The following is a 22,087-nucleotide window of genomic DNA, read 5'->3' as shown; positions in this document are numbered from 1 at the left end:
TAATATGTCCTGTAAAAAAAAAAAAAGTCCTTTACCAAATTATGGCAGTAGCTACTTTAGCAAAATGGTATGAGAACACAGTCATAGTTAAAATGATTTCTTCTCTACTACAATTGTGGATATCAGTATGCTGATAAAACTGCCAAGATCTATTTGATGTAAAGGCAGGGATTTAATTTAGTTTGTCAAAGGGCCAGCTTTTTTCTAATTTTATTCTTAAGTATGTTAAGAGGCATTCAAGTCTTTTTTCTTTTTGTGGTTTTAAGGAAGATAGTACAGAGAATGTCATACTGTGTTATGTATATGTTAAAGATTGGTAAATACTAATGCAATAGTTTATTTTCTATCACTTGTAGACTTGTTTTGCAAGGGGATATATATTTTACTTATAAGAATACCAATTTAAAATGTTGCTGTTATATCAAATCTATGCTGATTATGTTTTCCAACAGGATATCTGCAATTGCTTCCTCAAAGAGCAGAACAGGTCATCGATATATCAAGTGTATTAGATAGTTTGCAATGACAGGAATAATTTTTTATTGGAAGAAAAATACTATCAGAGCCTGTTACCTGGTTCAGAGCACTCTACTCATCTTTTTACAGATTTTTACCGGTAAAAATTATGCAGGGGCTAACTGAAAGCAGCTCTACTCCAGTTGTTCTCCAACTCGAGTATGAAATGCAATCGCGAGGGCTTGTTAAAACATTGCTGGGCCTCACCCTCAGAATTTCTTTCAATAGGTTTGGAGTGGTATACAAAAATTTGCATTTCTTTTAAGTTCCTAGGTGATGCTGCTCCTGGTCTAGGGCCCACAGTTAGGGAAACAGTTTTATAATTCAGCTCTATGTAGTTACACAAAATGCAAGCCTGTTAACATCAGCGAAGATTTAAAGAGAGCTGCTGAAGAAGGGAAGAATAAAAATGTATAGGAAGTCACATCAACTCTCCTTATTGTGATTAAGTTGGTTTGATCCCTCTAGCTGTTCTTTTGCCATAAACCTTTTCTATAAATAGGAAATACCATTTCAGAGATACATATAAGCCATCCGTTGTGTTCTGTGTTTTATAAGTACCTTTCATACTCACGTGTAGTATACCCCATTCTCTAGTTGTATTAAAGTGATTGAAGATTTGTAGGCTTTTTACCAGATCACAAAAAGAATAGGCCTAAGCATTTCCTTGGTAGGTTTCTTAAGGGTTAGGTTTATGATACAACCATCTGTAATATATCTCTCATCTGAGTTTGTGCACCATAAAATTTATAAACAAGATGAATATATTATGGGCAGCATTATCACTACCCCTGTACTCCACAAAGAACCACAATACACTGGAATGTTTTTCTCTAGAATTCTTTCTACTCTGGTATTCAAAATTGTTTTCTCAAAATAAACAACTACATCATTACTTCCTGTGTTTTACTTCTATTGTACTATACTTGGAATGTAGCTGCAATCGGAAAAGTCAGAGTACATCAAAGTTACTATAAGAGTTTTGAAAATTACAGTTAATCTTTCAGAAGAAACCCACTCAGGTTTGCAGGTTTTTTTTTAAATCTCTGTTCACTGTTAAAAGATGGAAAAAAGGCCTCCTTGCCATATTTCACACTTAATCAGATTCTTCTATATTAACGCATAAAAACTTTTGAACAAATTGGTCTCAACCAGGAATAGTTCATTTCAGAAAAAATTAGAAGAGCATGGTTAAGTGCGTGAGCACCGCTACTGGCGGCCTGGGTTTGGATCCCGGGCGCACGCCGATGCACTGCTTCTCCAGCCACACTGAGGCCGTGTCCCACATACAGCAACTAGAAGGATGTGCAACTATGACATACAACTATCTACTGGGGCTCTGGGGAAAAAGAAGAGGAGGACTGGCAATAGATGTTAGCTCAGAGGCGGTCTTCCTCAGCAAAAAGGAGGATTAGCATGGATGTTAGCTCAGAGCTGATCTTCCTCACAAAAAAAAAAGAAGAGCTAATATTTTATTTTCTATGCTCAGAACATCTTAGAAACATTTCTGACTATTACAAAAGTTTATTTAACAAAAAAGTTTAATATGAAAATGTACACAACCCGATTCTGTATTGTAGCAAAACAGGTGCTGTGGAGTGGGGACATGTGGAAGCAGCTGATTCCTCTGGAGAACACAGCTATCGTTTATACTCGTTCCAAGGCTTCTAACATGATGATACTATTTCCTCGTATTACCTGAGGAAGAGAAAAGTAAATTTGAAAAGAACAATTCATTTAACAGACCTATCAATGATTAAAGAATTTTCACCAAAACATTAATGGTTTTCCAGTATTAAATAGTTTGTGAGGCTTTTTTCAAGCCATAAGGACACCAAATAACTCATGTCTTTTAATCATGACATGAAGCCACTAAGCCCTTTAGAAGTGAGATGCGCGTCTTCTAGATCAAAGGCTAACAAGGACCCTTTTGAGATGCCAAATCTCCAATGACTCATTCCACCTTCTCAACTGTAGGACTCAAATAACGTGCCCATCTCAGCCCCTAAGGGATCCATAAATTAATGGGAAAAATAGGGACAGCAGAATATGTACATTAGTTCAGGGGTGTAAGATTATTTAGGGAACAAACTAGGATAGAAGTTGTGAAAAGTATGCTTGTGAAGATGGCATTTTAGCTGGGTCTTGAAAATTGGGTAGGATTTTGACAGAAAGGCAATTTTAGACATAACTGAGATGAAAAAGTATAAGGGGGTAAAAAAACAATCTAATTTGAATGCAGTAAAAGGTTATGAAGGGAAGTGGGAAACAAAGATAGTCTGCATCCAATCTTAGAAGGCCCCAAACACCAATCTTAAAAGTGTTGGGAGGACATTTTCATGAAACCAACAATAAGCTAGTGAAAGTTTCACAGTTGGCGGAATCATCACTGTTCTGGCAACAGCATATATAAGAGAATGGGAGAGAGCTTAGAGGCAGGAAGAGAAGTTGTAAAGAAAAGGCCCTACCTAGGAGCACAGTGCTTGACGTAGTAGCCATTCCATAAATGAAGAGAAGCAAGGATACTTATGAGAGCATAGGTGAAATGGCTGGTAACTGAGTTCAAGAGTGGCAGAAAAACAAGTCAAACTGGAAGGCAACGGGACTGAAAATGAGCCCCTGGTGGACTGCAGATCATAAGGCAATCACAGATCAGGTCAAGTAGAGCTGGAGAGATGAAAGGACAGGAGGAGGAGAAGAGGAAATGTAACAATTTATTAGAGATGGAGGCATTCTGGTTAAGATTCAAAGTGGAGCTATGCTTGTAGGCAGCTGGAGTAAGAATAGCTATAACTTGTTTTCTCCCCTCCTTCTACTCCCTTTATTTATTTATTACATACACTGTTATTTATTGTCTTCCTCACTCAAATGGTATTTCTAGAGGGCAGGGACTTTGGTGCAATACTCCAGTGCCTAAAGTAGTGGCAGGCACAGAAAAGGCTCAATAAGTACCTGTTAAATAAACAAATGAACTCGCATGTAATTACTGCAGCTCAGACTGGAAAGGAACGTGACAGATGGGAAAGTGTCCTGGAGCCAGGCAGAACTAACAGCAATGAATATGGAGAGAAGGTGGCAAATAATTAAAGAGCAGCATTAAAAGAGAACGATGCCCTGAAAATGACAATGGGGACTGAAAGGGCCTACAGACTCTTACTCTTTTTATAAGTTAGGAATAGAAATGAAGAAAGCTCAACAACATGCTTACTTAGTTCTCCGAGTTTTAAATTCCTGGCTTACTTGCAACAGAGGAAGAACATCACATTGCACTGATTAAAGCGTGAAAAACAACTAGCCTTCTTTCCTAGCTCCCTCCTAAATTTGTCCATTTCTGACACTTTCCCTAGACGTGGAGAGTGGTAGAGAGAAGTTATTTCAGATAATTAAGATTTTCAGATCTGAGGGCTTTTTTGGGAATCATTAAAAAACAAAATAAAACTGTGCCTTTTTCATCAACATTTTCTAAAATGGTATTACACACTTCGTCTTTTCACATATACACAGGAAGTAACGCTAGCTGGTGAACACCTTTGCCTTGTAGTGCTCTTCCTCTTTTCCCATGGTCTTTGAGGCCCAATTCTCCAAATCAAACTGGAACTGTCAGGTCCAGAATTCTACATTGCTCCGTTTTGTGCTTTACTAGTTTTTGTAAAGTGCTGCTCAGGCTTTCAGCGTCTCAAAGGGCGCAGGTGTCTAATAAAGAATACAAACCTAAAATGGAGCTATAGAAGCACAGACCTAGTAAGAACTGAGCTCTCAGCATCATAAAATATAGAATTTTTATTACATTCTTAGGGGAACCCTGGTGAGGAATGGAATGTTAAGGAAGACAGAGGTGAGGCCACTGACAACTCAGGATCTTCAGAAGAGGCTAGTCAAGACATCATTACATAACTATCCAGCTGATAGATCCCCAAACAAATTTCCCCTCAGAACACACACACTCTTAAAACTATTCTTTTTTTTTTTTTGTTTGTTTTTTTTGTTTTTTGTGAGGAGATCAGCCCTGAGCTAACATCCGCCAATCCTCCTCTTCTTTTTTGCTGAGGAAGACGGCCCTGGGCTAACATCCGTGCCCATCTTCCTCCACTTTATATGGGACGCCGCCACAGCATGGCTTACCAAGCAGTGCGTCGGTGCGCGCCCGGGATCCGAACCAGCGAACCCTGGGCCGCCACAGCAAAGCGCGCGCACTTAACTGCTTGCGCCACCGGGCCGGCCCCTAAAACTATTCTTAATATAATGGTATTAAGTAACTTCAATGGCCTCAGGGGGTCAGTGACTTGGACAAAGGAAAAATGAAGCCAATGTAACTGTCTCCTTTACCAAATTACTTGTGAAGAAACAAAACTGTAACCTGTTTCTCTTTTCTAACCCCAGAAAAGCCCTTCTTGCATTTTCTTTAGAATGTCTCTTTATTAAAGACCACTGATATATTATCATTATTTCATTTTCAAAGTGTTAACTTGGCTGTAAGAATTGCTGCCTACTAATACAAACATTTTTGGTCACACAACAAGCACCAGAGGCGGAATAGCAGACTGCCTAAACACAGTAAGTAGGTGCTCATTATTTGAGTGACTTGGGATGGTGCTGCTTTTAACCAATTTCTGTGTCAAGAAAATTAAGCCCATCAAAATTCAGGGGGCAAATTTCGAGAAAGATCCTTGATCTAGGCTCAATTCCTTCTCTGATAAAACTCCAAGTGGCACACAATTCTCTAAAAAGTTATCTTCCCGGGCCGGCCCCATGGCTTAGCGGTTAGGTGCGCGAACTCCGCTGCTGGCGGCCCGGGTTCGGATCCCGGGCACGCACTGACGCACCGCTTCTCGGGCCATGCTGAGGCCGCGTCCCACATGCAGCAACTAGAAGGACGTCCAGCTATGATATACAGCTATCTACTGGGGCTTTGGGGGGAAAAAAAAAAAAAAAAAAAAATTAAAAAGTTATCTTTCCAAATTAGAACTGACTTTTACATGTTAAGTCCTTCTTGAATCCTTTTTTAGCAAGTCTGTTGAGATATGAAATAAAAACCTAATCTACTCTCTATTATAATGAGGGTTTCCTAATCCGTAAAAGGAAGGGCTAGAGGGAAATTTTGGGGTATTAAAAAACTGTCTTTATAAGAAAGTGGCTGCTAATTATTTACCCAGAGTTTTACTCACTTTCAACAGAAGCTCAAGAAGCACGTACCTGAGAGGAAGAAGGTCGATTTATGTGAAGCCTGGAGAGGGGGGATGGTCGCATATCTAGAGACTCTAAGCTGTTTTTCAAACCCTGACTACTGATTTGCTTTTCAAAATGCAGTAATAGAAATACATTTGAAATAAGCAGTAACACAAACCTTGGAGTGATTAAAAAAATTTACACCCCTCTACTGCTCAAACTTAAAAAAAAAAATTGTGAGGTAAGAAATCAAGGCTAACAACTAGGAAAACTTTACCTGCTCTTAGAGGTCTTTATGTTCAAAGATTTGCTAAAGCTAAGTTGTCCTTTTTGATTCACCTTTTCCAAGAAACTTAGACTTACCACTTACTGTGTATAGTGTCCTGTGCTGGGCAAAGAGAGGGAATCAAAGTCTGGGTCTTGTTGACAAACACCAAAACTCTTCTTTACTAGTCATACCCCTATGGCCTAATGAATACAGAAATGTTTGCTCCTTTAATTAAGAACTGAGTATTTGTTTTTTGTTTTTTCTCTTTTCTTCCATGTGGATGGCTGCCATTGTGATCATCCCTTCCAACTTTTACCTTGACTACTTTTAAATCTGGGTGTGATAAATCAGAAAATCTAGGTTAATTATATACACAATTAAAATAAAAAAGTGTGATCTGTGGACTGGTAGTTCTCTATCAAATGTGCACTTGTTAAAAATGCAAAATCTCAGGTTCCACGCCATACCTACTGAATTAGGATCTGTGTTTTAACAACATCTTCTGGGAATTCTTAAGTACATTAAAGTTTGATAAGTAGCTCTTAATCTTCATGACATATTAAAATTATCCAAAGTCTTATAACCAAAAAAAGATGGCACCATTACATATAGTTTCAATTGCTTTGGGGTGGAATCTAAGCACAGTTGTTTTTTTAGTAAAACTCCTCAGGTGATTGTAAATGTTCCAGATCAGTAGTTTAATCTTTGCCTTACATTAGAATCATCTGGGGAATATCCCAGACTAATCTGATTCTAAGATACAACTAAGATTGAGAACTATTGCTCTAATGAAGGACTAACTATGGGCCTCTATTATAGAATAAAGCTCCAAAATGATTTCCAACAGCTATCTCAAGCCCAAGGACCTCAGAGAGTTCCATATAAGATTCAGATCTAACCTACAGGTAACTGGGCTATTATCAAACTTAAATGACTGCCATATGTTAAACTAACAGGGAGATGGAAAGTCTAATCTTGCCTGTAATTTGTCTAACTCCAATTTAGTCCAAGAGTTTGACAGAAGGGAAGTTAACACTTATTTCGAAAGAAAAATGAAATCTCTAAGAGAAATCTTATATCTTTACTTACCACCATTCCAATGTTGTTCTGTTGCCCACTAGTTGCCATCTCCACACATTCATCTATCACAAGATTCATAAAGGGATCAAATCCCCGCAGTATTCCTTGGACATGCCTGCCACCATTTAATTTCACTAGAAAAACAGAAAAAATCTTAATGAAACTGACCATTAGCTATCAATAATTAACTAAAAATTAGGGGGGATAAAACCCAGGCATTTAGATGTATAATCCACCATCCTTACTATATGCCAAGCACTGGGCTAAATATTTTATATTTACTTTCATATTTAAACTTACAAGAATCCTATGAAGTAGAATTTATCCAACTTTTTACGAGGGAACCGAAGTATAGAGCTTTTAAGTAACTGGTTCAAGGTTATACAGCTACTGTGTGGTAAAGCTGGGATTCAAATTAAAGGCTGCTTGCCTCTAAAGTCACAATCTTGGGCCGGCCCCGTGGCATAGCCATTAAGTGCACGTGCTCCGCTGCTGGTGGCCCGGGTTTGGATCCTGAGCAAACACCAACGCACCGCTTGTCAGGCCATGCTGTGGCAGCGTCCCATATAAAGTGGAGGAAGATGGGCACAGATGTTAGCCCAGGGCCAGTCTTCCTCAGCAAAAAGAGGAGGATTGGCATGGATGTTAGCTCAGGGCTGACCTTCCTCACACACACACAAAAAGCCATAATCTTAACCCCTATACACTTCAAGTACTGTATGGGTCAGATTTTCAGTCCCTGTCTAACTAAGTCCTTTGCTTAAAGGAAAAGAGGTTGATAAATTTTCGAATATCATAAAATAGGAAAATCCCGTTGATTTTGTTAAAGCGAGGGAGGGCTTAAATGAAATACTAAAAAGTCTGAAGTACTGTGAAATTTATTAAACATAAGAAACTAGGTAAATAAAATTGTAGTTAGGATTTTGATAAATTTGCTTAATGGATATGAGTTAGAGGTTCTGTGTGCTTTGAATTTTTATAAAGTTGCTCCAAATGTTATATACTGCCAAGACACACATAAAAAGCAACTGAACAATAAAAAAACAAAAAACTCCAACTTACATGATAACTTCTTGTCCATAAATCTGAAAAAGCAAAAGATGTAAAGATTATATAACCAATTAAAAAAATTTAAGTATAAATAAGTACAAAAGTAGGTATAGTCAATATTATTAATTTGCTAAAATTTGCACAATAGGAATAATGAAATTTAAAATAGTAAAAACCTTGTACTGCTGTAAAGGATAAGGGAGTGATGGACCACCTCAGTTAGTACTTATAGACAGCAACATAATTCGGGAAGGGGCAAGATAATAAAGTGGAATGGATTTGGAATATATTAATGTACATTAAATCGAGTCCTTATACTGATGTGAATTACGCATTCTTGTTCAATACTGACCTAATTTTCAATGACTGGATTTGACAGCCATAACAGAAAAACAAAGATTCGGTTATATTTTGGTTATTTCCAAAACCAAAGTTGTGAAGAAAACCAAAGGTAATCAAACCATATCCAATTCAATAGGTATTTTATTTTATATTTGAGACAGTAAGTAGTGTTGTTTTATTCAATATTAAGCATCAATCTTACGTGTTTAGGATAGTCTTCAACATATATTTTAGCAAAATTAAAGCATACTTTGAAGCTTTAAACAAGAAAATCTCATCTCTGCAGGGTAGTATGAGAATATTAAGAATTTTACCTCTTCTATAGGCTAGAAAATATGAAATTGCATTAATTTTTAATGTATTATCATGGGAGAATTCAAAAATAAGACATGGGGCCTGACAGAACGTGTGAGAAGATACATTTACAAATAAAAATACATAGTGTGATATACAAAATCATCTATTTTAATAGGATATATTATACAAAATATAGCAAATATAACCAACAAGCTTCATCTTTATGACAACTTTGTAAATTACGTACTATTATTACCTCCCCTTATAAGTTCCCCTTAGAGGAGGGGAACTGAGGCTCAGAAAGGTTACGTAAATTGTCCAAAGTCGATTGAGAAAGTTTGAGCAAACACAATGGTTCAGTTTGACTAGAGAACAGGGCACTCAAATATTAGTGTGTGTAATATTTGGTGCTTGAATTTCAGATGGAGGAGCTTGAATGCTGGGTTAAGAAGTCGGGATTTTATTATACAGACAGCGATAAATTATTAAAGCACAATCAGTCATTAGCAAGACTACTGTGGCAGCAATTTAAGAGGTGGGTGGGAGCATTCCATTAGGCCAGGGTATCTCAATCTTGGCATACTGACATCTGGGGCCAGATAATTCTTCACTGTTGAGGGATGTCCAGTGCATTGTAGGGTGTTTAGCAGCACTCCTGGCCTCTACCCAATAGATGCTAGTAGAACCAGACTCCCTACTCCACAGTTAAGAACCACAGAGTTATGCTAAACCAGGAGGAGGGGATAAAAGCGTAAAAGAAGATGGTATTTGTGAAATAATTAATTTAGAAAAAATATGAAACTCATTTTGGAGACAGATCTGACAGGATTTCATAATTCATGAAATCTAGAGATGAGAAAAGTATGAAACTAGTTTCATCCTCTGAAATTCTCAAATAATATCTGTTAAGAATCAAAAAGGAAATTTAAGATTACAATTAGAAAATGGTCCATTTGTTAAAAAATAATTACCATTTCACCAGCTCCCGATGAATCCAGAGGACACTTAACAAGATTTTACCAGCTCACCAATAAAATAACTTTTAGATAAGCATTTCCATGACAATAATTTCTATTTTTCTTAATGTTAGGCTTATGATTTAATAATGAAGTCTTTAACAGATCCAACTAAAATATACACGGCATTTTTGCACAAAAGATGGCTTTGATATAAATGTGCATTTAAATGCAAAATTATTAAATATGAACTTTTCCTTAACTCAGACTTCTTTATGGAGCTAGTAATAAACCACACACAAGGCAGACCAGATGGCTGCCTTACCAACTGACTCCTGGATCACCTTTGCATTCTTTGTGCTATCCAACTACTACACGCAGAATTCCAGCATTACATGGTATAAGCAAGATAGAGAAGTACTTAGGAGACATAGAACATGTTAAGTCCAGTTAAGAGCGTTCGAGGAGGTTAAAACTTTTAATTGGGCCCTATCAAAAGTACAAATATCCTACTTTCAGTTGATTTTAGTGGGTGCAGGGGATACAAGAAGACTCTAGCCCTCTCTGATTAGAAAAACGAAGGTTCTCACACAAGTCTGTTCACAGAGCAAAATATCACATACATTCAAGTTTAAAGTACAAGAAAGCAAGAAACAGGAATGTCTAAGTTAAAGCTCAAAGAAACAGCTGCAAACACATTCTAAGATTAAGGTGGCTTTTGATTCCACATATACTATCAAACACTTCCATTCCACCCACTTCCTTAGTTCACTCTTCAGCCACTTTATCTAGAACAGGATGCTATTCGAGACGTTCAACAAAGGCGGGCATTCGAGATCTTCAACTAACGAGGGAGAGGGTAGGAGAGACGTGGGCCGGGAGCAGGGCCTGCGAGGCAAGCCCGCTGAACCGGGCGCCTTCGCTGCCTTTGGTAACCATGCCGACCAAGCCGAAACGCGGCGTCTGCGCGGGCTTCAGCCCCCGAAGCGGGCGCGGGACCCCGGCCGGATCTCGGCGGCCTCGGACCGGAATACACGCCAGGCGCACTGACGGGAAATGGAGGGGGAGCTAAGGAACTTGAGGCACGCAAAGAAGCTGCCACTCGGGCGCGGCCCTCACACATACTTACTTTTTCAACTCGGGAGGATGAGCTTTGCTCATGGCGTCGATGCAGTGAGCTCAAACACGCCTCGGAACCGAATTCGTGGTCTCCTTCACGCTCCCGCGGTAGGCCCGGCGCTTTGCGTCTGACGTCACTCACCCCGTAAGCCAATCGATTGTCCGCAGCGTTCACATTTCACCTCGCGATACTCAGGGGAAGCCTGAGCGTGTTGACCAGTCTCGAGCTTCCGGTTGCGCCACCAGCGATTGGCCAGGATGGAGGGGTGGGGCTTCAAGACGACTTCTTTAATTCCCTTTCCTCTTGTGTAAAATTGAGATAACCGTCTCGTCTCTAGCGTGTGAACGACCGTGGTCGATCCTTTACCTTTGTGGATCGCATCATTTATGTTCTTCATACATACTAAATGAAAATAAACTTTGGAGGATTGGGCTCCTAGTATTTCTTTGGCACGTATTCCCCCAGCATATTGTCATGTTAAGCATAGGGTTCCAGTAACATCTCAATTAGTGACCTCTGCACCAAAAGAGTAGGGTGCCAAGGCCTCAGTTTCCAGGAATTTGAATCTAGAGCCCGGAAGTGTATTCCCGACTGACGGTCCTACAATTCTGGTAACACTGCCTCGGGAACCGCACTTAATGTACCTTGCCCATATCTATAAAACGTGAAGTGCAGCACACAAATGATCTCTAATATGAGGTAGATTTTCAAGTCAAGAGCGTAAGTGTAAAAAGTGGTCTCTGACTTGTTCCCAGTTAAGTTACCCAAAATAGGAGAATCCACATTTATGCATTAAATGCAACAGAGATTGTAGAAGATTTAGGCCAAAACAGAAAAGCCTTGGTGATTTTAAGTAGGGGATGGTTTTCCAAAATTCAATTCATTCCTAATGTTCAGGAATGACTCTATTTAAATATTAATGATAGTAAAGACTTAGTTAAACTTATCATATATTTTGTACTCTCTTGGTACTCAATATGTTAGACCTTGCATTTTCTCTAGAGGGGTCATAACTGTCTATCTTTTCCACCTCTTGCTGTTAGTGTTGATTTGAAGCTAGAGAGCTGACATGGATATTCAATTTCTTTTTTTAACCTCATAGACAGTTTCTATCTTTTTATACTGTGGACTTCAACTCATAGTGCCCTAGCCTACCCTCAAAGTTTTTCCAATTTACAATGAACCAGTCCTGCATCCGAACCACAACACACAACTAATTTTCACTCTTCTGAACCTCTTAAGAAGCTTATTTCATACATTACAGAGAGAAGCATGAGAAAGAGAATATACAACCCGAGAAAGATATATATTCGTTGCCCAGATATAAGGAAAGAAACACAATAGTGGAGGAAAAATTAAACCTTATTTATTTTTTAAAACCCAACCACTAGGAAAATATATCACAGCCTTGATTCGGCATACAGACAGGCTATATTATCATTTCAAGTGATGAGGTGGTAGAAAGACAATAAGGTCCTTATCAAATGATAAGGTGCCAGAGCTGGGACAGGGATGCTGCATGTCGCAAAAGCCCCAGGCAGAAGTGGTATTTGGTAATGGGGGGCTACCTCTCTTTTGCTCTAAAGGAGTCACAGCTCGCCCCTGAGTTGCTTACTTTTTCTCCTTTGACCTTGTTGCCAAAAGGATTGTCTCAATAGGGCTCTGGTATTTCAGGGGGCTAAGTAAGCAATACTGGGTTTAGGCTTTCATTCCATTCTGTTCTAGGAAAATCAGGTTTTTCCAAATTCAGTACTTCATAACCCTCTTAATTAAGCAGCCAGCAGTTCCTCTTTCACTGTTCATTCCTAGATACTTGTATATAGCACAATCAAAACTCCCTTTCCCTTCAAGGGAGAGTGTCCCTGCAAGATTGTCCTGTCACTCTGCTGTAGACAGCCTCCAGGCCCATCACGGCAGCCAGTGAGAGGGAAGGTCTGCTTCCCATACCGAGGATGACATCGCCTCTCATGTTTTCACAGGGTCCCCAGGCTGAAGGATGTAATGCATGAGAATTTTAAGAAATGCAGATCCATATCTTGATGGCCAGAAACGGATATCTGCAAGAAACTTTTCAAAGTTCTTATCCAAACTACCTCTCCCAACTCCACTTCTTAAATCAACTTCATGCCCTTGTATATAAAACAAAACCAAGCAAAACAAAGACCCAGAAACCTTTTTTCCCCTTCTACATTAGTGACCTCATGGATTTTGTTTTACAGCTTATGGAAAATGGTGTGGTGATCCTTCTGGTAAATAGAAGGTTGGCAACAAAAAGAAAACACCTCTCTTCCCACTCTACCAGATCATAGGCAGCTGAGAGGAACCTGCCAGCCTGCTGGTACGCGTGTACTGAGAAGAATCTGGTACCTTGAGGGTGCTGGTTTGGTACAGGGGAGATCCCTAGTGCCAGGATAAGCACTTGCCACATGCAATTTAGGCTCTCAGAAACTCTCCTGTGCTATCTCTGACCCATATTTTAGCACCAGTTTTTTCCCTTTCACTTTCTAGGATTGAAATGTAAAGAAACCAATGTCCAGAGGCAAGTGACATATGCCTTAAATTTGCTGCCATCCACAATTTCTTCATTCATAAACTTCCCTTAAAAGACCAAAATTCCCACTCTTCTTTTTAAGTAGATTCCTGTCCTCAGCCTCGATGGCCAAGGGCAAAGACTTCTACTTCCCAATGGATGAGAGAGACTCCTTCATTTTCTTAGTCATGGTCGGGATGAGGTGCATGTGGTCATCCACACACTTGGTCACACAACTCTCCAGCTGCTGCTTCACCTGAAGCTCTTTACTTCCAGCATCCATTGAATCTTTGGCTTTGTCACTGCAATGCATACTGCACCGGGCCAGGCGGTCCTGTGGCAAGAAGGAAGAGGGTAGAGAAGGCTGAGAGGTTGGCCTCCATTTACCGAGTACTTAACTTATCATGCGCCAGGCCCTTTGCTACATATTTTGGCTGGACATATATTATCTTGATCAATGAAAGGGACACTCAAGGGCAATTAACTAAGATTATCCTGACTGAAACAGAGGGTGGTACCCGGAAGGCCTAGACAAAGCATTACTTGAAAGCAGGTGAATAAGAGAATTAATTGTAAAGAAGCCTCTTCCGCGCTTCCAGAAAGTAAGAAGTAACTAGAGGCTACTGTTAATCAATTACAGAAAGACTTACAAACATCTTAATTCTTTAATGTCTGTCCTTGCCACAGAAAAACTCAATTCAACAAATATTTATTGAGCATCTACTATGTGCCAGGTACTCTTCTAACATTGGGGAATACAGCAATGAGTAAAACAGGTAAAGTTCCTGCCCTCGTAGAACTTACATTCCAGTGAGGGGAGATACACATACAAATAAGTGGAGATGGTGAGGAAACAGTTAGATTTATGAATCTGGAGACCAGGAGTGAAGTTGGTCTAGAGATATGGAATGTAGGAGTTGTCAGCATAGAGATGGTATTTACAGTTGTGAGACCAGAGAACTAGACAGAAAAGGGAAAAGGTCCCAGGACAGCCCTAGGCACTCCAACGCTCAGAGGCTAGAGAGGGGAAAAGCCAGCAAAGGAGGCCACGAAAGCGTGGCCAGGGAGAGAGGTGGAAACCAGAGAGTGAGACGTCCTGGTGGCCAAGTGAGTAAAGTGTTTCAAGGAGGGGGAAAGTGATCCACTGTGTCAATGATGCAGACAGGTTGAGGAAGATGAGGAGTGAGAAATGACCACTGGGTTTAGCCCCACAGAGGCGAGTGGAAAGAGCAGTTCTGGCACAGTGCAAGAGTAAGTCTGGTTGGAGAGGACTGAAAAGGGAATGGAAGGAGAAAGTGATACAGCAATTCATGAATCAATTTTTCAAAGACCCTATCTATAAAATTAGGTGTCAAAATAAACACAAAGAAACTCTTTGGAGTTCCATGATCTTGGAGAAGTTATTCCTTTATAGTGTCAGTAATTTTGAAGAATTTTATATAGCAGGATATAAAAATGTATCACATTAGATATAATGTTTCCATGTGAACAGAATCCCAGGCTATGAAAAACTGGTTCAGAAGTGGGCCCTGCTTCCCCCAAGTTCCAGAAAAGTATATTCAGAGGAAGGGAGTAAAACGAAGTTGTGGCTACCTGTTGCTCCAGAGAGGGATACAGGGGGCTCTCAGTGACCTTAGAGGGGCTTGCGAGGTAGGCATCAGTGAGTCAATGATAAAGCTTCATATAAATGACTGCTCTCTAGTGACACGGGAGCTGCAAGTGTCACTTGGATGTAGCAAGTGCAGCAAGTAGGGGCAGTCTTGGGTGGGTGTGTAAGTCCACAAAATGATGGTAGGATCTTGCTCTAATATGCACCTTTTAAAGATGATCCTATTTCACTTTCCTGGAGATTCTGCTGTTGTAAGAATGAATTAATATGTTTTAGAAAGCTTTACACTATACAGTATACATATTATATTTGCTGTCTATGGGAAAAAAAAGCATAAGCTCTTGGTCATGAACATCCTTGTTTCTATGGGAAATACAGCACTCAACCTCTGGGACTTTTTCCAAAATTTCAAACTCTATGAAGACTGGTTGGCCATAGGACTGTCACAAATGTTAAAAGAACCAAGACACTAAAACCAAGAGTTTGAACAAATGCTTTTCATCTCCTGCAAAAGAGCAACATCAAGGACTAGAGTCCTCTGTTTGGGATATTCCTCACCTGGAACTTCTCCAACTCGCTGGTCACCAGGGCCTGGGCTTGAGCCAGAGGCGCATGGCAGCGCTCAATGCACTGGTGCACCTGCTGCATGGATGCCTGGCTGTCCTCACAACAGCTGGCGCTGCACCGGAACATGAGGCCCTGGAGAGGGAGGGCAGAGAGAGGTTGGGTAGGAAAGCCTCTGGGGACAAAGATGACCACGGAGGGCAAGAGAGTCTAGGAGGAGCGTCCATATATGCACCTCTCTTTGGAATAGACACCAGGACCTTAAAACCATGAATGGGAAAATTATCCTTGGTGCCTAGCAGAGTGTTTCATGGCCTTCTTGCTGCTAGCTCATTGGCACTTGTTGCATCAAAGGCTAGCTGGATGGGGAAGGTGGCAGTGGGTCAGAAGAAGCCAAGTTCTGAAAACTAGGTGCCAAATTCTGAGAACCACAGGGTTTAGAGGTCAGCAACCTAGTAATCTACATTCCACCAGGGGACAACTGACTCATTAATCGACTCAAAGGGCACTACAAGGGAAACCCACAATCCGGTTAGGGAGGCAGGTCCAACAAAACATTTAGGGGATCAAAGCAGAGCAGCATATAAACAGCGCTGTGTGGAGCGGATTTCGGTGCAACAGAACCGGGCATGACCTGGCCAGCGGGAGGCCGAGCACTTTCTCTTTCTGGTCTTTCACCTTGGCCGTGCTCTTTCTGGGCCTCGGGCTGCTCACCTGGAGAAGGGGCCGAGCAAGAGGGGAAGGTGGGGGAGGCCGAACGCCTCACAGCAGGGGCTTTCTAACCCTGGTCCGGGGACACCCCCTCCCCCGGGCTGGCCTGGGTGGAAAACGGCCTTGCGCGTGGCGAGGGCGCACACATTTCATTTGCTCAGCCCAAGCTCCAGAAGTTCTGTCTGAGGGCGAGGCGTGCTTCCGAGGACGCCGCGGCGACCCCAGGGACGCCTTGACCCGGGTCTGCGAGGAAGGGGACAGCGGCGAGCGTCACCGCGCGGCTGCTGCGGGAAGGGGCCGGGAGTCCCGGGCCGCCGGGGATCCCCCTGCATCGGCTCCCGCCCCACTACCTGCATCTTCCGGATGTTCTCTCTCTCCAGACTCTTCACCATGGAGTCCACCGCCTCCTGCACCCGGAGCTGCTGCAGCTCCGCCATGGCGACCCCGCACCGCAACCCGCCGCGCCGGCGCCCACATGGACTCCGGAGCACCGGCCCGCCCCTCGCCGCCGCTTCCCGGGTCACCGCGGCCCGCCCTCCCCGGACCCACGCCGCCGCCTGGCGTCCGAGAGGAGCAACTGCAGGCCGGGCGGCCGCGCTCCCTCCCCCGGCCTCCCACTCGCTCCGGCTCCCGCCCCGCCCCACGCGGCCGCAGTGCGCAGCCGGCCGGAGCCGCGTCCGACAGCGGAGGGCGTCCTTCCCTGAGCTCCCCAAGGCAATCGGCTGTGAGAGCACTACGACTGCCTTTCTCTCTCCTCTCACTCCCTTCGTCCCTCTTTCCCTTCAAATTCTTAAAAACATTTTAATGTAATTAGCATACAGATAAATGCCCGGATGTTAGGTGTACAGCTTGATGAGTTTTAACAAACCTTGCGTTTTCCCAATCTCCGCCGTTTCTCCCTCTATTCCCCCACCTCTGACTCCGGGCAACCACTGATCTGCTTTGTCACTACAGATTACATTTTCCCTTTCTAGAATATGAGTATAATCATTCAATATGTACTCTTTTTGTGTCTGGCTTCTTCACCTAGCATAATGCTTTTGAGATTGAGCCTTGTCGTTGGGTTTCTTATACCACGATTTGTTTTTCCATTCTCTTTTCGATGGACATTTGGGTCTTTTCCAGGTACTAGCTATTCTGAGTAAAGAGGTGACTATGAACATCCTTGAGCAAGTCTTTGTAGACATAGATGTCCATTTCTCTTGGGTAAATATCTAGAAGTGGAATTGTTGGATTGTTGGTAGATGTATATTTATGCGTTTGTTTCTAATAAAAAATTAACCACAAAGGCAATGCAGGGGCTACAGGTATTCAATCGACAATGAAGCATTTACCTGAGAGCAACAGCAAGCTGTTTCTGAGCTGGAACAGTTGTATCTGGAATGCCTCAGCCCCATCCGCAGCTGTACTATCTTATGCATCCATTTATTAAACACATATTGGGTGCCTGCTAGACATGGGGCACTGTGCTAAGGGCGAGGGTCCACAGGGAGCATCAGTGAAGGTGAGGGGGGCAGACACAGGCAACGTTGGAAGAGCTGTGGCAGGTGGCCCAGGCTGGCAAGAAGGAAGTGAGTTTTCTTAGAGGAGACAAGGAGCGGGTGTTTGCCTGCCACACAGGAGAGTGATAAGAATGCCATGCCAGACGCGGGGAGCTGCTGTGAACAAAATAGAGTGTGACAGAACTTGGAGCTTTTGGAGAAGCCAAGCGGTTCTGCTGACTTGGAGCGTGGAGTAGGAAAGGAGATGGATGAGTGGAAGACGAAGAAAGGAGCCCACATACTGGAATTTAGGCATTTGCTGCCATTGGACACTAGATGGCAGGAGAACTCTGGTGAGGGCAGTGGGACGCCTGACAACCCAAAGTCCTTTCAAGAAAGCAGAGCTCTTGAAGCGCCAGGCTCTCTCTAGCCCACGTCCTGATAACTCCCGGGAAACTACTGTTCAGGGTCCGAGACATCCTTTCCATTTCAAGCCAGACTAGAGGCAGCTCCCAGCAGCCGCTGGAATCAGGGTGACGCCAGCTATTATAACAATGTGCCAGGCACTTTTTTAAGTGCTTTATATGGATTATCTCATTTAATTCCCACAACAATCCTATGAGGTGAGTACTTTGTTATCCACTTTTCTCCCACTCAGGGCAGAAAACTGAGGCCTAGGGAGGTGAAGCCACTTGTCAATGGTTGCATATTTAGAAGCTAGAATTAGTGGAGCTGGACTTCCAACCTGGAGAAGCTGACTCCAAACTATAGGAGTAGGAAATCGCTGTCATGACTGACAATGTTTATAGTTGTGTCTGCATACTCCGTAGAGAGTTCTTTCTTTCTTCTTTATAGTACAACCTGAAGCTTCTCACTTTTTCCCCTTATTCCTAAAATGTCAGACTGAATCTCTCCAAGTCTTACTTGTAGGAGCCCAGTTAATCACACTAAAATGAATTTAAAAGTCTTTGAGTAATGCAGCCTTGCTAGTTTGTGTATACGAAATGAATGGTTCTTTAGGATTTATGAAAAATGATGCCTGACTGCAGTTGGCTTTAGAAATGGGAGTCATGGCGGAAGCAGTTTAATCTCATTTTAGGAAGCTCAGACGCCTGTTTGTGTTATTTTCCTGGTGCTTTGGGAGTAGGAAATGAGGTTTCAGGATCTGAGATCTTGTCTGGCCCAGGCCTTGGCTGACTCACTGGAAACAAGTCTGAGCCCTGTCAGAGTCATGGATGGTCAGTTATGTAGTCTGGATTCCTTCCCCATCTCTCCTGCATGCCGCACTGTGCACTCAGACCCTGTGATGGCTCAATAGCGGCCGAAATACTCCCAGCCGCAAACGATGATACTAGGTAGATGGGGACTCTTTCTTATTTACTTACATTCAGATATGGGTGGGATAAAGGGGGGCCTGGAGGCCTGGGATGATAGGAGGAAGTGAAGTTTGCTCATCGCTGCCACTTTGTCTAAATCTTGGGTTAGCAGTGAGTGACAGCCAGAAACCCAGCTATGGCCAACCTTGGTGGAAGGGCTCCAGGCGAAACTTTATGGGTCAAACTGATAATTTAAAAAGCAAATCTTATGTTATCACTTTCTAGTCGTGGTATTGCTTGGTAGATTAGGAAGTCTACTGGGGAAAAGAAAACTCTCAGGCAAAGAATACCATCTTCTGCAGAATGAGTAATTCAACTTTTTGGAAGTCACAAAAAATTTATTAAAATACATTTGAAGTTTTGGTTGAATGGTTATTTTATATATATTTATATTATTAAATATAAAATAAAGCAAATGTTTTATGATTATAAATATCCTACCATGTAAATATCTCTTGAATCTATTCACATCTCTTTAGCCTACTGTTATCACCCTAGGTAAAGCCACCATGATTATTAATATTATTATTTGCCTAGGCTCCTACAATTGACCTTGTTTAAATCTTTTGCACATCTTCCTAATGAGTGGTATTTTACTTATTGGTTTGTAGAATAGATTTATATACTCTTGTAATGAGCTCTTTGTCAGTTATAGATGTTACAGATATTTTCTCCTACTTGGTGACTTGCCTTTTCACTTTTAAAATAGTATCTATTGATGAAAGAAGTCCTTAATTTAAATGTAGTTCTATTTAGAATTTTTTTCCCTTTATAGTCAATTTCTTTTGTATCTTGTTTAAAAAATCTTTCTCAACTCCAAAGTCATGAAGGTATTCTTGAGGGGTTAAAAAATTATTTATTTCTATTCAACCTTTCTTCTTTCAAATATTTGCATTTTAAGGCTATAAATGTCCCTCTTATCGTGCTTTAGCTACTGCCACAAGTTTTTTTTTTTTTTATGAGGAAGATGGGCCCTGTGCTAACATCTGCCAATCCTCCTCTTTTTGCTGAGGAAGACTGGCCCTGGGCTAACATCCATGCCCATCTTCCTCCGCTTTATATGGGACGCCGCCACAGCATGGCCTGACAAGCGGTGTGTCGGTGCACGCCCAGGATCTGAACCGGCGAACCCCGGGCCGCTGCAGTGGAGCGCGTGCACTTAACCACTTGCGCCACCGGGCCGGCCCCCTACAAGTTTTGATATGTAGTATTTTTGCTCAAACATTTCCTAATTTCCATTATGAATTCTTCTTTGATCCATGGGTTATTTAGAAATGTATCTCTAAATTTCCAAACATGTAGGTATTTTCTAGGTAACTTATGGTTATTAGTTGCAGATTGATCACATTATGGTCAGTGAACATACTTTGTATATTTTCAGTCTTTTGAAATTTGTTGAAACCTGCTTTATGGCCTCAAAAAAGACTTTTCTGACTGCCCCCCTCCCCACCCCATATACTCCTCTGTCATGTATTCTCTTAGAATCCTGTACTCGTCTGTGACAGTGCTCATCACTTCTCCCGTGTTTATTTTCTTTACTAGGTTAAAACCTCTACGAGGACAGGGACCACGTCTATCTTTTTCATTGTTCTTCTTCAAGTCTTTGCTTAGTGTCTGGTGCATACTAAACAGTACAGGTTTGTTTAATGAATGAATACATTTGTTTATTTCACTATAAAAGTAACCATAAATATTTGGAAACCAGAGAAAAGCAATTTTTTTTGGTTTGAACATGATAAATGTTTATTTCTCATATGTCATCTGAAGGTAAGCAGTCTAGGGCTCATGTGGCAACTCCATATCTCTAGTTCTAGTTGCTCTACTATCGCCAGGGGCCACACGCTCATCCACATGGTCTTGGTTTATTCCTTTCCAATCTTTTTTCCTATGTGGATTTTTTTTTTAATGTTGCGGTAATAAAATATATATACTTTGGTATCTTCCTTTTATAATTATAAGTATTTCCATGTCACTATGTACAAATACAGGGAAACATAGTGTGTGGCTAGTGATCAATGTTAAGTAGAAGACTGAAATTATAATACAATGTAAAGATTTGAGTAAGTCTTGGGATGGGGGCTGGCAGAACCCCCAGATGGCTGAGCAATCCAAGAGCAGAGCGGGCACGTCTAACTTTGTAGAGCCCCAGGGAGGTGACCAGACTCTAGAGAGCTGATGGCTGCATAGTGGGTCAAGGCAGAGAGAGTCTTCTTAGGCAGCCCCACAGGTTCCCCAAAACTCAGTGTAAGATCTGCCCCAGAGAGGCATAGAACCAGACAGGGCCTCAGACAGCCTGAGACACTCTCTTTCCCATGGCCGGATGGAAGCTACCTAATGATCTCCGAGCGGTGGAGAGAAGCACAGGGCCCAGAAGTAGTGGAGAGACAGAGCTGGACCTGGACAGATCTTGTGGCTGGGAAGAGGGATGACTTGGTGGTGAGCCAAGGATGGAGACCTCGTTCCCTTGCAGATGCTAGTGTGGGCAGATGATGCAACTCACCCTCCTGGCAGATGTCTTATTAGTTAGATGCAGCTCTGGGATGTGTCCCCACATTGATTGAGATTGCATCTCTGCCAGCAGAAAGGAGCTCACATTAGAAATTCTTTAGTCTTAGAAAAATAAAGTTACGTTTCTTGTACATCTGAGTTTCTGGATTGAGATTTATACCAGCTATGCGTGGGTTCCTTAGATGAAGAATCCGTTAAAAAACAACCTAGCTGCGTGGGCCTCCACAGTGACTAAGAGATTGTGAGTTCTAGTTCTCTGTTGCAGGGCACCAGTACCAGCTGTGTGGACTGAATGACATTAGCCAGTCGTGGTTAGCACCCCTCATCCTTCCAAGACTATTGTAATAACAGTCCTTTATCCAGCCCTCCCGGTTACAGTCTGCCCTCCAGACTTTAGTGATCTTTCTATACTGTCAATCTGGAATTACTTCTAGTTCTCCCTTATCCATTGTCTGCTCAAAGTCGTGTCCTCCCCTGCCGAGGAAAATTCTAACTCCTTAGGATGGACTGCTG

At 41.9% G+C, this 22,087-nt stretch overlaps 2 protein-coding genes across 3 annotated transcripts; both read right to left on the bottom strand.

The window, feature by feature from the left end:
• Positions 1-2,020: 2,020 nt before the first annotated feature.
• Positions 2,021-10,933, bottom strand: SNRPG (small nuclear ribonucleoprotein polypeptide G). Of its 2 annotated transcripts, XM_087436606.1 has the most exons (5): positions 10,805-10,933; positions 8,093-8,115; positions 7,040-7,164; positions 5,682-5,709; positions 2,021-2,214 (listed from the first exon to the last, which is right to left on the bottom strand). In XM_087436606.1, exons 1-4 carry the CDS (start codon positions 10,834-10,836, stop codon positions 5,695-5,697), a joined length of 195 nt encoding a protein of 64 aa, XP_087292732.1. In that variant the 5' UTR covers positions 10,837-10,933; the 3' UTR covers positions 2,021-2,214; positions 5,682-5,694. The 2 variants fall into 2 exon arrangements, with proteins under 2 accessions (XP_087292732.1, XP_004435630.1); XM_004435573.3 differs by lacking the exon at positions 5,682-5,709.
• A 1,206-nt stretch (positions 10,934-12,139) lies between these two features.
• On the bottom strand, positions 12,140-16,671 carry TIMCC (TIM double twin CX3C motif chaperone). The gene is made up of 3 exons (XM_004435572.3): positions 16,560-16,671; positions 15,493-15,633; positions 12,140-13,659 (listed from the first exon to the last, which is right to left on the bottom strand). Exons 1-3 carry the CDS (start codon positions 16,644-16,646, stop codon positions 13,471-13,473), a joined length of 417 nt encoding a protein of 138 aa, XP_004435629.1. The 5' UTR covers positions 16,647-16,671; the 3' UTR covers positions 12,140-13,470.
• Positions 16,672-22,087: the final 5,416 nt, after the last annotated feature.

The sequence above is a fragment of the Ceratotherium simum genome, chromosome 11 (genome assembly GCF_057802395.1).
Source record: "Ceratotherium simum simum isolate JZ-2026a chromosome 11, ASM5780239v1, whole genome shotgun sequence".
In the NCBI taxonomy this organism is placed as follows: Eukaryota; Metazoa; Chordata; class Mammalia; order Perissodactyla; family Rhinocerotidae; genus Ceratotherium; species Ceratotherium simum.
Note: the sequence above shows the minus strand (reverse complement) of the source record. Positions and strands in the feature narration are given on the sequence as shown.

Coding starts and splice junctions, on each gene's coding strand:
- SNRPG (XM_004435573.3), bottom strand. CDS start 10,836: ATGAGCAAAGCTCATCCTCCCGAGTTGAAAAA. Junction 8,116..10,804: donor CATCCTCCCGAGTTGAAAAA/GTAAGTATGTGT, acceptor TTGCTTTTTCAG/ATTTATGGACAAGAAGTTAT. Junction 7,165..8,092: donor TATGGACAAGAAGTTATCAT/GTAAGTTGGAGT, acceptor CTGTTTTTCTAG/TGAAATTAAATGGTGGCAGG.
- TIMCC (XM_004435572.3), bottom strand. CDS start 16,646: ATGGCGGAGCTGCAGCAGCTCCGGGTGCAGGAGGCGGTGGACTCCATG. Junction 15,634..16,559: donor AGAACATCCGGAAGATGCAG/GTAGTGGGGCGG, acceptor CTCCCTCTCCAG/GGCCTCATGTTCCGGTGCAG. Junction 13,660..15,492: donor GCGAGTTGGAGAAGTTCCAG/GTGAGGAATATC, acceptor TTCTTGCCACAG/GACCGCCTGGCCCGGTGCAG.